Consider the following 14,424-nt stretch of genomic DNA (forward strand, 5'->3'; position numbering starts at 1 on the left):
AGTGTGTGCCCAGTGGGACAGTAACTTAACAGTACTCTTGAAAGGGGTTGGGCATTCTGACAACAAGTCCCCTTCAAATCGCATGGTTGTTACATTTACTTGCTTGTATTTGGCTGTCTTTGTGTGTGTGTGTGCTGTGTGTGTGTGTGTGTGTGTGTGTGTGTGTGTGTGTGTGTGTGTGTGTGTGTGTGTGTGTGTGTGTGTGTGTGTGTGTGTGTGTGTGTCAGAGGAGGCTGGTTGGAGGAGCTATAGGAGGACAGGCCCATTGTAATGGCTGTAATGGAATAAATGGAACGGTATCAAGCACATCAAACAAATGGAAACCACGTTTGACTCCGTTCCATTGATTCCATTCCAGCCATTACAATGAGCCCGTCCTCCTATAGCTGCTCCCACCAGCCTCCACTGGTGTGTTTGTGTGTGTGCGTGCGCAAGAGAGAGAGAGAGAGAGACTGCACCTGTGACAGAACACCTGAGTGTCAACATAAGGAGGACTGAGAAACTGAGTGAATGTGAAAAGAGAACAGGAAGAGAAAGAGAGAATAATAAAGTATAAGAAATTAATGTGGAACCTCTAACTAGGAGAGCACTAAGATATGGTTGGACATTTTCACATCTGAAATCCACTCCCTCTCCAGGACAGAGACCAATTCTCCATCAACAAGGTAAGCATTACATTCATGCACACTGTACATCCATCAAGGGACCATTATTTCTCGTAGGAATGTTTATCATTGGAATGTCAATGTGCTACTTGTGTTATGTTTATGTTTTTAGAGGATGTGTTTTAGCCTTTATGTATTTTACAGTTTCTTATTGTGTGCATTTCACTATATGTAATACAATTCTAAATATCCTGATACAGTACATTTGCTTACATTTGACATTTCCGTGGCATCAAGTTGATAGTGTCTAATTAAACTCCCCAAAAATCAAACAATGGTGGGAAACAAAAATGCCAAATCAACTGGGTACAAGCCATGTACCAGCACTTCTGACATAGCAAAAATAATGATTCAAATTGTCCAGATAGGTCACAACTGATAAACATGAAATATGAAGAGACACGAGGGCCACAGCTATGTGAGAAATCAGTGTGCCCTCCGAGCATCCTTCCCAACCTCTATGTTATAGGTCAACAGTGAACCTTAGTTTGGTTACCAGTATTTTTAGCTAACATTCCACTCCTTGCCACTCCTGTCATTTGCCAAACACATAGGCCAGTCTCTTTGGCAAATGATAGGAGTGACAAGGAGTGGAATGCAATAGCTAAACAGAGATGGCAACCAGGCTAAGGAAACCTGGCAGCCAAAGTGAAACCCAAGACTGATGCAACATTCCAGCTCTGTGTTCAAGGAAGCTCAGGCACACAGTACAGTAGACGTCCTTGGACCCACCTTTCAGAAGGTCAAACAATGTATCATCAAGGCTTTGTACTCAATTAGTGATTTCTCAGTGTTCAGCGTGAACATGCTGTTCCTTCACTGTGATCTTTGAAGCTTCGCAGAACACAGAGTAACTTATTAAACAGGACCTACTGAGAACCCCAAATGAGTCATATGAGTTCTCTTTGTAAAGGTCAAATCAACGATGGCAGAGAGATGGTAGAATAATGGTCAAAGTTATCAATCTAACCTGGTTAGACTATTTCAGGTAACACTTGCCATTAGCCATTAGCTAGAATCCTTAGTTGCTACATCCATACTTGGACTTATATTCTTCAAGAATCAATGGGTATAATATCATTAATTTATAACTTATAAATGCCTTGTGAGCTCAGTTCAACTGTCATACTCCATCAGAACACTTTTTTGTAAATCTAAAGGTTTGTAAACCTCATAAATGTAAACAAACACTGAATAGCTTGAAAACATGGTTAAAACTATAATTTTGATATGGGCTGTTCTTGTAACCAAAGTCTGTCTATGAATTTGAGAGTGGTTATATTCTCCAGGCCCATCCCTCAGCTTTTTACCTAAACAGAGGCGGGGTAACCACCTTTTTCAACCGCAGATTCTAGCTTTAAGGTACCATTTCTGAAACATTTATATATATTGAAAATAAAGGGTTAATAATCAGTTAATTGACTATTTACAACCCCTATAAATCATTATGTCATAGTTAGTCAGGAAGTTGGCAGGGAACAGGAGTCCAACACTGAGCCAGGAGGGTAACTGCACCTTTTTAGAGACACTACAAAGCCATAAAAGCTCATCTTGGGGAGCAACCGCATCTGCTTCTTGGGTGTCTGTGACTCTGTAAACAACCAGGTCACAAATAAGTGCAATTAGAAAATGCAAATGAACTCAGAGTAAAACTAGCTCGGAACAAGGATTGCATCAAATAAATTACACAATTACTTTGAACATGACAGTGACAAAGTGAAGTTACTATGAGCCGACCCAGATTGTTATTTCTTGCTTACAGTACATAGGCATATGCCTAGCACCAAACTCTGCCAATGCCAAGTGCTTCAGATAAGAAAGCGATGTAATTCACATGTACATTTGCATGGGTGTGATATCAAACCCACAGCAAGCTGTACTGTGAAGACTGCTGGAGTAAACTTCATGCCATGGGGTTGGGTAAACTAAGGGCAATGAAAATTAATCTGTTACTTGTTGCATTTAAATGATAAATTGTGGACTACAGCCATATCAGAATAGATATGGGCGTTTTAAGCAAACAAACATGTTCTGTAGAGAGAGTTCCCACAGAACCAACCTAACTGATAAATATATTGCTTTATTTTTCGACTATGATAGACTGTAACAAGCACGTTTCTGTGGCATTCACTTGCTTGGTTTCCCGGAAACTTGGCATTGTCTCATTCTTGCCATCTCCATTTTATGTTGCACCAAACAACTCAAGGAAACCTGAATATAACCTGCTTTAATGCTATTAATGTTAGATAACATGATACATCTATTAACCCCATAACTTATCACAATGTGGTATACTCAAAATAGCTCACATTTAAAAAATGATTTGTGGTATGCCTGTAATCTTACAACACCATGCTAAAATGATCATCAGAAAAGGGTGAGTCTATTACTACTGGCGTTTCAACTGGAACGGATGTTGGCTAAAAGGTTGCCAGGTGACTGAGCTGGGGCACACCTCATACTGACAGTGGATAACAAAGCATCACAATACCTGGGCTCAATATGTGTGCTCTTGTAATTGCTACTTGTTTGCATTTATGCGCCCATTGGTTTGCATTGGTTTGTGTCACACAAATCCAAAATGGAAAAGGATGCAGTTTGCAGGGGTGCAACTTTGGTTTTAGAAGTGAGGGGGACATAATTATACATATATATATATATATTTTTTTTTAATCAAGTTGGATAAACTCTCCAAACAGCTTACCTGACCACTCGGAGGTGTCCGCATGGTCCTAAAGCATACAGTTGCCTTGTTTTGTATCACATTTCAATGATAAATCTGGGCAGGGGGGGACAAAAATGCAGTGAAAGTTGAGCCCCTGGCAGTTTGTATTGAGTTGGTGTCGTATCTAGAGTGGATTCGGGAAACAAGTTACTTTCTCATCAGCCGAAAGGTTTTTTCTGAGTTGATAACAGATCACATGGAAGAGACACGAGATCCTCTCAATGTGTCGGTTAATTTATTAGCTGAGAGCCTGTATCAGATATCAGATGAGTCATCTCCTTGATTAGTCTTTATCACTGTGATGTGATAGAGACTGCTAACAAGGGCTCCCGAGTAGCACAGTGGTCTAAGGCACTGCATATCAGTGCTAGAGGCGTCACTACAGACCCTGGTTTGATTACAGGCTGTATCACAACCAGCTGTGATTGGGAGTCCCATAGGGCGGCACACAATTGGCCAAGCTTCGTCCGGGTTTGGCCGGTGTAGGCCGTCATTGTAAATAAGAACATGTTCTTTACTGGCTTGCCAGGTTAAATAAAAAAACAAAAAAAACAAGGGAGTGAACAATTTACAGCATGAATCTTCTAGTAAATACACACTCATAAGATAAGTACACAGAATATAGACACAGAAAGTAAACCAGCCAACCTGGAAAATGTGATGGAAAGCATTTGCCTTCACATGGGGAGAAAGGCCAGGACTGGAAATGTTTGTATTTTGGTTATCATTAAAACAATTCTGAGAGCAGGCTCAACTTGCCCGACTGCCATGAATCCCATAAATTTTCTGTCTTTCACGTAAACATCTTAAACAATGGGGAGGAATTAGATAAGTTTTAGGCTAATGGAATTTTCTTTATATTCAGTCAATATGGCCAAAATCTATCATTACCTCAAAAATGTCAACTTTGACTGCATTTACACTTGACCCGTAGTTCCAATGTATCCTCTATTGTTCCCACAAGCAAGGGCGGAGGCCAATGACATCACATCAGACCATCTCCTTGACATTTTCAGTTGTCTTAAAAACCCTATTTTGCTTCCAAAAAAATGTTTCCCCATTAAGTGTGTGACTGTGTGTACATTACTGTATGTATACTTGTGTTTTTCAACAGGAAAAGTTCACAAGTGTTACAGCTGGAGTGTGTTTTTAACTCTCAAGATAAAAGTTGATCATTGTCAGCTAATGAATGCTATTATATTAAAGGTCTGGATCATTTTCACTTTTTGTTGCCCTGGAATGTAAGGAATGAGTCAATTTAGTCAGGCAATCAACTACAAGAAACATGTCACCATTGTCACAAGAACCCCCCTGCTTATGTCTCTTGAACTTCAACTTGAAACCTCTTACTGTGTAACTCTCACAAAAACCCACGTTACTGATTGACATAACCGGGTGCCCTTTTCCTCCCTAGGTCAATCCCCCGTCCAGTCTCTGTTTGTGCCATGGCTGACCCTAGCTGGTGGAAGCTGACCTTCTCACCTACGAAGTCTGAGGCAAAGGTTCTGTACGAAATCCCTCAAGAGTATGGTAATAATAATAAGGAACATCACAACAGCCCTCAGCTCCCCACAGACCTAATGGACAACCAATTCAGTGCCAGACTGGAGAAGATCGTGGATAAGTCGGCCACTAAAGGTCGCCATGTTAAGGTGTCCCACTCTGGTCGCTTCAAGGAGAAGAAGAAGATCCGTGCCACACTGGCTGAGAACCCTATGCTGTTCTCTGAACACAGTCTCAGGGATGAGAACCACAGGGCAGAGAAATAGCACATAACCAGGTGCATGCTTTTTAGGCTCTTTTTTTAGTCATGCATTACAGACAGCCACACCGTTCACGACACCAACACATCCATAATCTTATTGGTACAAAACATATATACACCCCCAAGGTGGGCTCCACACCTAAGTACACAGATAATACTGTAACCAGCTGAATAATCATGCACATCCACATAAACAACACTGTTCAAGGTTCATTGATGCAAACATATTAGAATGGATGGTATTTTTCACCAGCTCATTCCTGAGCTCACTGCACTTGGACAACACTGAAAATGTCCAAGAATATGGCAATATGTTGCCTGTGTCTTTACAAGGACTCATGACCAGTAACCTGGAGGGAACTTTTCACTGTAGTATAAGATAAATAAATTATGGAAAATGTTTAGCTGCAAAAATTCATCTGTTATAAATGTTAGTTCCTCATATTTTGTATATTTAATGACCTGTAATGATATGAAGAAGTCTAGTTTACGACATGGTGATGTAAGAATGTGTAAACTGGGCCCTCCATCAGGGATTTATCGTCCAGTTTGTCACTTCATCGGACTCCAGTTGGTGGCGAGGCTTGGGCAAATGGAGTCAGAAAGGAGATGTGAGGGATACATGGTATTGAAGTGATCACAGAAAAGGGCATGTCTATCCATAAGAACAAGTCAGAGTACAATGTGATCCAGTGATTATTTTATTTATATACAGTTCTGTTTCATCGAACACGCTAAAAAGATCTGCATGAAATAAAGTTGATTGAAAACATCAAAATGTCAGTCAAGGTGTATGGCAACATACTTAGTGGTAGGTAAAAATTTAGCTTTTTGTTTTACCCCTTTTTCTCCCCAATTTTGTGGTATCCAATTGTTTTTAGTAGCTACTATCTTGTCTCGTCGCTACAACTCCCGTACGGGCTCGGGAGAGACGAAGGTTGAAAGTCATGCGTCCTCCGATACACAACCCAACCAAGCCGCACTGCTTCTTAACACAGCGCGCATCCAACCCGGAAGCCAGCCGCACCAATGTGTCAGAGGAAACACCGTACACCTGGCAACCTTGGTTAGCGTGCACTGCGCCCGGCCCGCCACAGGAGTTGCTGGTGCGCGATGAGACAAGGATATCCCTACCGGCCAACCCCTCCCTAACCCGGGTGACGCTAGCCCAATTGTGCGTCGCCCCACGGACCTCCCGGTCGCGGCCGGTTACGACAGAGCCTGGGCGCGAACCCATAGTCTCTGATGGCACAGCTGGCGCTGCAGTACAGCGCCCTTAACCACTAACACCGACATCTTTTGGCCAGAAAAAGCACAGAGTACTCACTTGCAGATTAAAACATTTTCACATCCATTCAGTCGATCACAATTCGGATGTGCCATTTCAACTGTTGCGAACGCAGAGGTCTTCACACACCAAGAAAATCAAGTGAACAACCAAGCTCATTCTCAGACATGACTGACTTTATACACTGAATTACCTTGGCACAACTGAACTCGCAACAACTCTTCTAATCTTAAATGTACCTATATTAAAAAAGGCAGTTTGAGTCACAGACATGACAATCAATGCATAACAAATTCAACACAGGGACTACAGCCTAATAAGCTATCTGTATTACATGACAGAGAAACGGCTGTGGATTTGGGCCTTCAGAAGACATATTAGCTGTTAGACAGAACATGTCATCCAATACAGTGGAACTCAGGTACAAATGTTAAATAACAGATTGACACTACTGGAGATTGCACTTTTTACAAGTACAGAGTTTCCGGGGGTTGTGGAGGTCGAGGAAATGCATTTTCATTGGATAACTGGTTAACTGTCAATAATTATCTAACATTGACTACTGTACGAGACAGACTTTGCACATCAAGCGTCAGGGAATGTAAAGTATGCCATACAGCATATTGAGATTTGTGAAACCTTGCATGCTAGACCGTATAGTCACATCACGTTGATCATTTCCCATTGTTGTCCTGGAAACAGGCATTCAGGCCTCCTAACCATCCAGAGGGGAAACATATATAAAAATAAAACACTCCTTGATTTGTTATTAAACAAGAACAATTGGAGAAAACAAGCCATAATTTGCTTTTTTAAAGACACACATATAGCACGTAGTTATTCAACATCAACATGAGAGGCTCCTACAGCATTGAGATGACGGTGGTCATTTGGTTGACGATGATGACATCATGACTGAGTTGTACTCTAGGCCCAATCTCCAGCCTTGCCTTTAGTCCATTTCCCCTAATGTAACCGACCTCATGGGGATAGCCTCTGGTAGACCCAGCCCGCCTCAGCATTATGTTCATACTCTTCTAGAACACTCTCTCCATTTTTCAACCTCGTGAAGACGATGCGGTCATGTAGCCTGTTGGTCTGACCCTGCCAGAACTCCATCAAGTAAGGCTTGACGATATAGCCTCCCCTGTTGGAAGATAAGAGGGACAATGTGCAAGAACAAGAACAGGCTTACGTGATAGATCATCTCTCGTGGACAGCATCTGACCAAATTTCTCAGATTTTAATTCTAGGTTAACTGAGATTACATGATAGACAACTTAGTGCACCGCTTTGGTGATTTAATATACTAACCAGTAGTCGGGCATGGGGACATCTGTGTCCTTGTACTTTTCCTTCAGCTCTGCATTTTTCTGTCTCAGGTACTGCAGAGTGAAATAAAACCGGCAGATTTCACATATTTTCATTAATTTCCCTCATTTTGGCAATAAATCCAACAGTGGATCTCTATAATACATTGGTGGTCCTCACATTTCTGTCAGGGACTGCAGTGCTTTGTCTGCTCACAACGGCCCCGATCTGGCTACTCTTGGGCCGGGAGTGGAAGTAGTCACAGGAGCTCTGGTAGGGGATTCTCTCCACGTTGCCCTCGATACGGACCTGCACACACATACACATTCTCAAGTGAGCGCCAACTAACTGTACAGCAAATTCAGTGTCATCCTACATTAGTTAAATGGAAATTCCACCACTTTTCAACCCCATATTCGTTACCTCCAGCACCAGCCGAGTGTCTACATGAGAAACCGGCACATTTCTATGATCTGTGGTTAAAAAGACGAGAAATATTTAAAAAAATAACACTTCTCTGTGACATTATGGGCTAGGATTAACCTGCAATGAGTTTCTAGCCAAAGGGAGGGTCTTTTCTTTCTCTCCACACATTTAATAGAGTTTGAAAATCACTGTTAAAAATGTTTTACATTTTGATGATGTCATCAGGTAAAACTTTTGAACTTCTTTATTTTTTTATATACCAAACATAGAAATGCACCCGTCTTCACATATGTAGACACTGGTATTGTGCTGGAGACAATGAAATTAGGTTGAAGTGATGGAATTGCCCTTTATTCCGTTAAAAAAACAAATCACAACATATTCATCATACCAAATCAAAGACATTTAAAGATATTGAAACAATGGGTTAACAAGTATGCTACATTTTAAGAGGTAAAATGAAGCACATACCTGCCTGTTGATAGGCTCCCAGTAAAAGCACAGACATGCATAAGGGTTGCTCTCCTACAGGAAGGGATATGAAAATATCAGATGTAAAAATCGGAAAACAGAAGTAGTACGACATAATCTAGTGGTGCATGTGCACAGGACGTCATGCTGTTTACTTAGCAAGTATCACTTCCCCCTGAATCGGCTCATACTGAGGCTTGAACCCAGGACCTCTGCCTTGCTAGCATGCACGACCTCAATAAGCGTCTTACCAGTTGGCATCATGTGAAAAGCTAGCTAATCACTGGCGCAAGTGGGGACACTTCAGGCTGCACATCCCCATGTGCTACACAAGCACTTGAGAGGAAAGGGAGGAAGATGCCTGCCTAGTGACAGTAGTAGGTACTAACCAGCTCACCACCTTTCCGGCTCTCGTAGTTGGTAAAGAACCGGAAGCCTTCTTCACTGTAGCCTTTTAACAAGACCATTCGAGCAGATGGACGTCCATCTCTTTATGAAGAAACAGACAGATTGATAGAAAATGTGTTACAATTTAGCTTAAGCAATCAAGCATTGTGCTTGAGGGACTACTTATGGGGGTACTCACCTGGTGGATGTGGCGATGCACATTGCATTGGGCTCTCCGATTTCAGGACACTTTGTGGCTTGATCAAACCAATCTCCAAACTGCTTGATGGGGTCCAGAGAAACAAGATGATTCTCTTCAAAGCACTAAAACAAGTTAAGATAGAGGCTTTTACATCATCAAAATGCACATTACATTGAAGTCATAAGCATTTAGGGAACTCAACATGCTCAACGGCCCATGTTTATTATGACATCTTCAATGAAGTTCTGATCACTCCAATTGCTGGGGTGTAGGCTACGCAGTGAGGTGAAACGTCAAAACATAGTAGATGATAAATATAATATGACTAGATGTGCCACAAATCTCTGTTCTATATGACTACACTATCTATCTGTTCTACAACACGCTCTGTCATGTTGCAACCACCTGATTGGGCCCATGATATATAATAGGGGCCCTTATGTTCCCTTTGCCAGTGGAGGAGCTGTTGGGGGAGAGACGCTGGACGTAAGCAAAGTCAGCTTTGTGAGCAGATTGAACGTATGACTAAAGTACATTGAATTTACATTGTATACTTGATGCAATGAAAACGTTGGGGTCGTCAACGTAATTTACATTCCAAAACAGGTCATTAATACACAATTGAAACAATGCAAGCACACTGGCTTGACATTGTTGTGCCTCTGGAATATGAAAGTATTTGCACCTGCCATTGACATCTTTATAGCCATTCACCCAATTTAGAAAGGTGAGGTAGCTTGTGTCATAGCAAAGAAGCTAAGGACTCAAACTCGTCAATTCTCACCTCTTCGTCTCCTTTGTATTTTTTTCGCATGTCACTGAGATCCATGGCTGTAGAATCACTGGTAGTTTTCGTGCGAAGTGACTGATAAAATAAGTCTCGACAGCAAGCGATCAAAGAAACCTGGGGATTAAAGTATTTACCTACTTCCCTGATATTCTTCAACGTATTGCAACCGAGTATGCGACTCATGCTGACGTAATCACGCTCGCTGTTTTACGTAAAATATTATGCAAACATTCGCTCAAAGACGTTTTAATATATTGTCAAGATAGTCGAGTGACCGCTCTAACAATGGAATTACATGTCCTCAAATATGTCAGGTGGGAGAAGGCTAGATCAGGTGGGACCATTCTAGCCAACGAGAGAGCAGATACGCGTGTGAACAACAGGGCTGCGTTCAATTGAATGGAAATGGCGCTGTACTGAACGTCCAGTTGAAAAACAGGGAGAGGTTGGGTTGTTGTTTTAGAACGCTGTCATCATGGCCACTCCCCTTTAATTACGTCCTCATTGCTTCAAGCCACACCACCAAACAGGAGCCTACAGAAGGACAGAGGTCTCTAGTGGCCAAAATGACGTTTTAGCATGCGCAGCGCCATTGAAGACTTCCACCATTTTAAAGTAGTCACCTGGGGTTGTAACCACTATGGGTTGTAGCCACAACGGCCCTGTACAAACGGTCACAGACGCTATAATGACACAGAATGTCTAAATGGAGCAAACGTACCTCAAAGTATGTTCAAAAACGTTTTGAGGAAATGTGTCGTTCAGTACAAACCGTTCCGCAAAGTAGCAAACATTCAAGCGATCTGAATGCACAACTCCGATTTAAAGTAGTTTTTTTAACGAAATGCCACGTGCGTCCACTTATACCACTGCATTCTTAACCACATAGCCACTACGAACGTCTATTCGATCAAATAAGCTTTAAATAGCAATTCAATATTTTGTTGACCAAATTCGACACGCTCATTGAAAAATTCCTTACTTCGTGGTCTTATTTTCGTGGCGGAGTCAACCCTGTTGCTTCGCCTCTGTTATTATTATAATTATTTTACTTGATCGACAAATACAAATGAAAATCAATCGGAATATTTTACACTGTCTTCGCATTTATCCGTAATTTCACAGATAGTGCAATTACGACTTCAAAGGCATACATGTTCACCTTAATGCAAAATCTAAGATGATTTTAACAACTGCCGCGTTCAAAACAACTGGGATCGGAAATCTCCGACTTCAGTCCGTTCATGACAACTGGGAACCTGGGGGAAACAAACGATATCCGAATGGGAAAAATCTACCCAGAATTCTGAAGTCTGAAACTTGGGCATCTGTCTCTTGAGCTCCGACTTTCCGACATGAAGATCACTGACTTCATGTTTTTTACGTGTTCATTGTTGTCTTGTGGTTCTTTTAATTGTTTTGATCGCGGCATTGAAAGTGCCGAACTACCGACACTACTTTCCGCGTTCAAAACAACTGGGAACTCGGAAATCTCCGACTTCAGTGCGTTCAAAACAACTGGGACTAGCTCTGACTGGGACAACTCAACTTGAACTGTCAAGTAACTCGGGGCATTTCTAGAGCTCCGACCTGAAAATCAAGACGTCATGATTTGACCTCGTATGTTTTTCCGAGTTCCCAGTTGTTTTGAACGTAGGAACTGTAATCGGTGTCTGACGTATGATGCACGCCCACCATTCCAACGCTTCCTGACAAAGATGGCGGCGACCTTGTGCGGCAGGCTTTTACCAAAACAGGGTAACGTACCTCGCTTTTATAAAAGCGTTATAAATACAGCTACATGTCAAGTCATGTTGGAGCACGAGCCCATGTTCTCGGTTGTAGTACACAGCGCACAGCTAACTTTGAATATGACTAAAATTAGGGCTAACTCAGTCACTTCCTAGAGCGCTAGGCTTCATTAGTTAGCTACATTGTAAGTTGCTCCATTGTAGCAAGTAGTACATTACTACATTAGAATAAGCTAGTTACATTGTAGCAATTGCATGGCTACATTGTAACAAGCAGAACATTGCAACAACAGCAGTAGCCATTCAACATACACCAGGACTCAAACCTTGCAACTTCATGCTTTTGCTCTTGGGTGAAAGGTTATAACAGAGAGCTTGATGTACAGAATGATCTGTACACTATAAGTGCAAATCTGTTGCATAGCCCTGCTGCAATACATCCTATCTTTGATGTCAAACCTGAGCTAAGACCATCATTGTGCAAGGATAGTCACTTACACATTGTTGAATCACTTACACATTATACTGTATTATTGGAATGTATGCACACACAAGTTAACTGCATTGCATGGAATAAAATAATTATCAGGTTTTAATGTCTGCATAGAAACATTTATTATTTTCAGTCCTTCTTTATAAACCCATTGTTATTGTAACGTGTGTCTACAGGATGGCTTCCCCTGACACAGAGTGTCCGGCATGGCTCTAAGGCAGTCACACGTCACAGGAAGCCCATGCACATCCTCAAACAGAAGCTGATGGCTATCACAGAATACATTCCACCCAAACCTGCAGCTCCCCCCGGGGCTCTAACCCCCCGTGTCAAACCAGTTCAGGAGGTCAGTGAAGTCCAGTGCATGTGTTTGTAACTCGAAAACAAGCACAAGCAACCCGTCAATGTCAGTGTGTGTACTGGAGCTGTTTTTTCAGAAACACATGTATATTTGTTTAGTGCTGAAAGGAGAGCTCCTCCACCCACCCAGCAGCCGGTTAGGAATAGTAGTGGTGTGAGCTGGCTTGGTATCGAGATGATGGCTGATTTATGAATACTGCTTTATTCACAGGAAAGTGGCCTGGTGTTGCTCTTGAAGAAGGATTTGCAGACCATGTTCCAGGACTGTAAGATGATCGCTGTGATCCAAAACAACGCCACCAATTCAGAGGATATGCTGCTTCTCAAGCACAGGCTCCACAAGCATGGCATCAAAATCAAGTTTATCCCCAACCAGGTCATATTGTAACTATGACGCAAATTGTATCGCCTATTGCATCTTGAAAGATGTTAATGATGTTTTTTAAAATCTTGTTTAACCACAGGTGATGAGGTCCTACCTGGCAGACAGCCCTTACATTAACATGGGGCCTCTATTCATCGGCCAGACAGTTCTATTTGTTAGTAAAGAGCCAAAGGTGAAGGAAATGCTTTTGAGTTTGAGGACCAGCCCCCAGATGGTATTATTGGGTAAGTAAATACTTTTCCAATGCAATCTGGTGGTCCCACTCTCAGTATAGCAAAACGTTATTCCCTGACTTCAGTAAAGCTACTATCATACAAGCAATTGTGTAAACCCTTACTTCTCCTCCCACTGTTTCAGGGGCCTGTATAGAGAAGATATTGCTGAGTCGGCAGGGGGTGTTGAACTATGCCAAGCTGCCGTCAGTGACCGTGGTCCAGGGAGAGCTGGTGAGTGGCCTGACCATGCTGACCTCGCAGACAGCCTCAATGTTGCAGCGCCACCCCGCCCACCTCTCATTGATACTCCAGCAGTACCTCAAACAGCAGGCTCCCGCAGGCAGTACCAACGGGACCCCAGGGGAGAGCCCCCCCAATGCAGAGGAGACTGCTTAGGTCTAGACGATTCACGCCGGCGGGGGAGGGGAAGGATGTCGGCAGCACTATGGCTACTGGGAGGTCATGTCTGCAGATTTAAGGTCTGCCTCTGACCTGGAGGTCATACAATGTACAGTACAACATGAACCGCTACAACACCTCTTGAGAGCAACTCTTGGAGAAAACATGTTTTTGTTCCTTTTGTTCATTATTTTGATTACTACTCATGTTCTGTTCTAAGGCCTCTTTGACCATATCAAAAATAAATGATGTTTAAAATATTGTATTAGCCAATGGCAAGTGTTTTGTTATTGATTTGAAGTGATTGGTCCAAAAAGCTCAAAGTAAATGGACCAATCCTTTTTGAATATATGAATATGTGGGTAGACATTTGTAAAAGTCAGTGCCAATAGTCATGCATGCTCCAATAGTTATGAGGATCATATGAGACAAAAATAAACACAAGTGGTCTTGGAGATCCTGATAAAGGCTAATCTGGGGATTACCACATGTTAATCTGGGTCAGTTAGTCTATTACAACTGCTATTCTGAGTTTGTGGGAGGGAAACTACCATATTCATCTCAGTTCAATATCAGCATGTCACAGGGCAAGCCCTACAATAATATTATTATTACTACTAACCCACAGGGTTGTGTGTGCCATATTGTTTTTTGTTTGATTTAACTATAGATCTTCTCATGATGTCAAAACATTGGATCATGTGTATTCTTTGTGTCAGAAGAACATTGACGAGTCTTTATTTAAATTATTGTAAACATGCAGTTATCCAATTGCGATATAGAGACAGACA

At 42.0% G+C, this 14,424-nt stretch overlaps 3 protein-coding genes across 3 annotated transcripts; 2 read left to right on the forward strand and 1 right to left on the reverse strand.

Moving 5' to 3' along the window:
- Positions 1-410: 410 nt before the first annotated feature.
- Positions 411-7,010, forward strand: prr15lb (proline rich 15 like b). Its single transcript, XM_024386660.2, has 2 exons — positions 411-665; positions 4,805-7,010. Exon 2 carries the CDS (start codon positions 4,836-4,838, stop codon positions 5,157-5,159), a length of 324 nt encoding a protein of 107 aa, XP_024242428.1. The 5' UTR covers positions 411-665; positions 4,805-4,835; the 3' UTR covers positions 5,160-7,010.
- Positions 5,844-11,476, reverse strand: LOC112223585 (pyridoxine-5'-phosphate oxidase). Its single transcript, XM_024386659.2, has 7 exons — positions 10,025-11,476; positions 9,238-9,362; positions 9,041-9,140; positions 8,652-8,705; positions 7,935-8,063; positions 7,758-7,828; positions 5,844-7,590 (listed from the first exon to the last, which is right to left on the reverse strand). Exons 1-7 carry the CDS (start codon positions 10,211-10,213, stop codon positions 7,425-7,427), a joined length of 834 nt encoding a protein of 277 aa, XP_024242427.1. The 5' UTR covers positions 10,214-11,476; the 3' UTR covers positions 5,844-7,424.
- Positions 11,477-11,652: 176 nt separating this feature from the next.
- mrpl10 (mitochondrial ribosomal protein L10) lies at positions 11,653-13,906 on the forward strand. Its single transcript, XM_024386658.2, has 5 exons — positions 11,653-11,788; positions 12,451-12,620; positions 12,846-13,010; positions 13,099-13,243; positions 13,377-13,906. The coding sequence occupies exons 1-5, from the start codon at positions 11,653-11,655 to the stop codon at positions 13,628-13,630; spliced, it is 870 nt and encodes a 289-aa protein (XP_024242426.1). The 3' UTR covers positions 13,631-13,906.
- The last annotated feature ends 518 nt before the right edge of the window (positions 13,907-14,424 follow it).

The sequence above is a fragment of the Oncorhynchus tshawytscha genome, linkage group LG24 (assembly GCF_018296145.1).
Source record: "Oncorhynchus tshawytscha isolate Ot180627B linkage group LG24, Otsh_v2.0, whole genome shotgun sequence".
Lineage (NCBI taxonomy): Eukaryota > Metazoa > Chordata > Actinopteri > Salmoniformes > Salmonidae > Oncorhynchus > Oncorhynchus tshawytscha.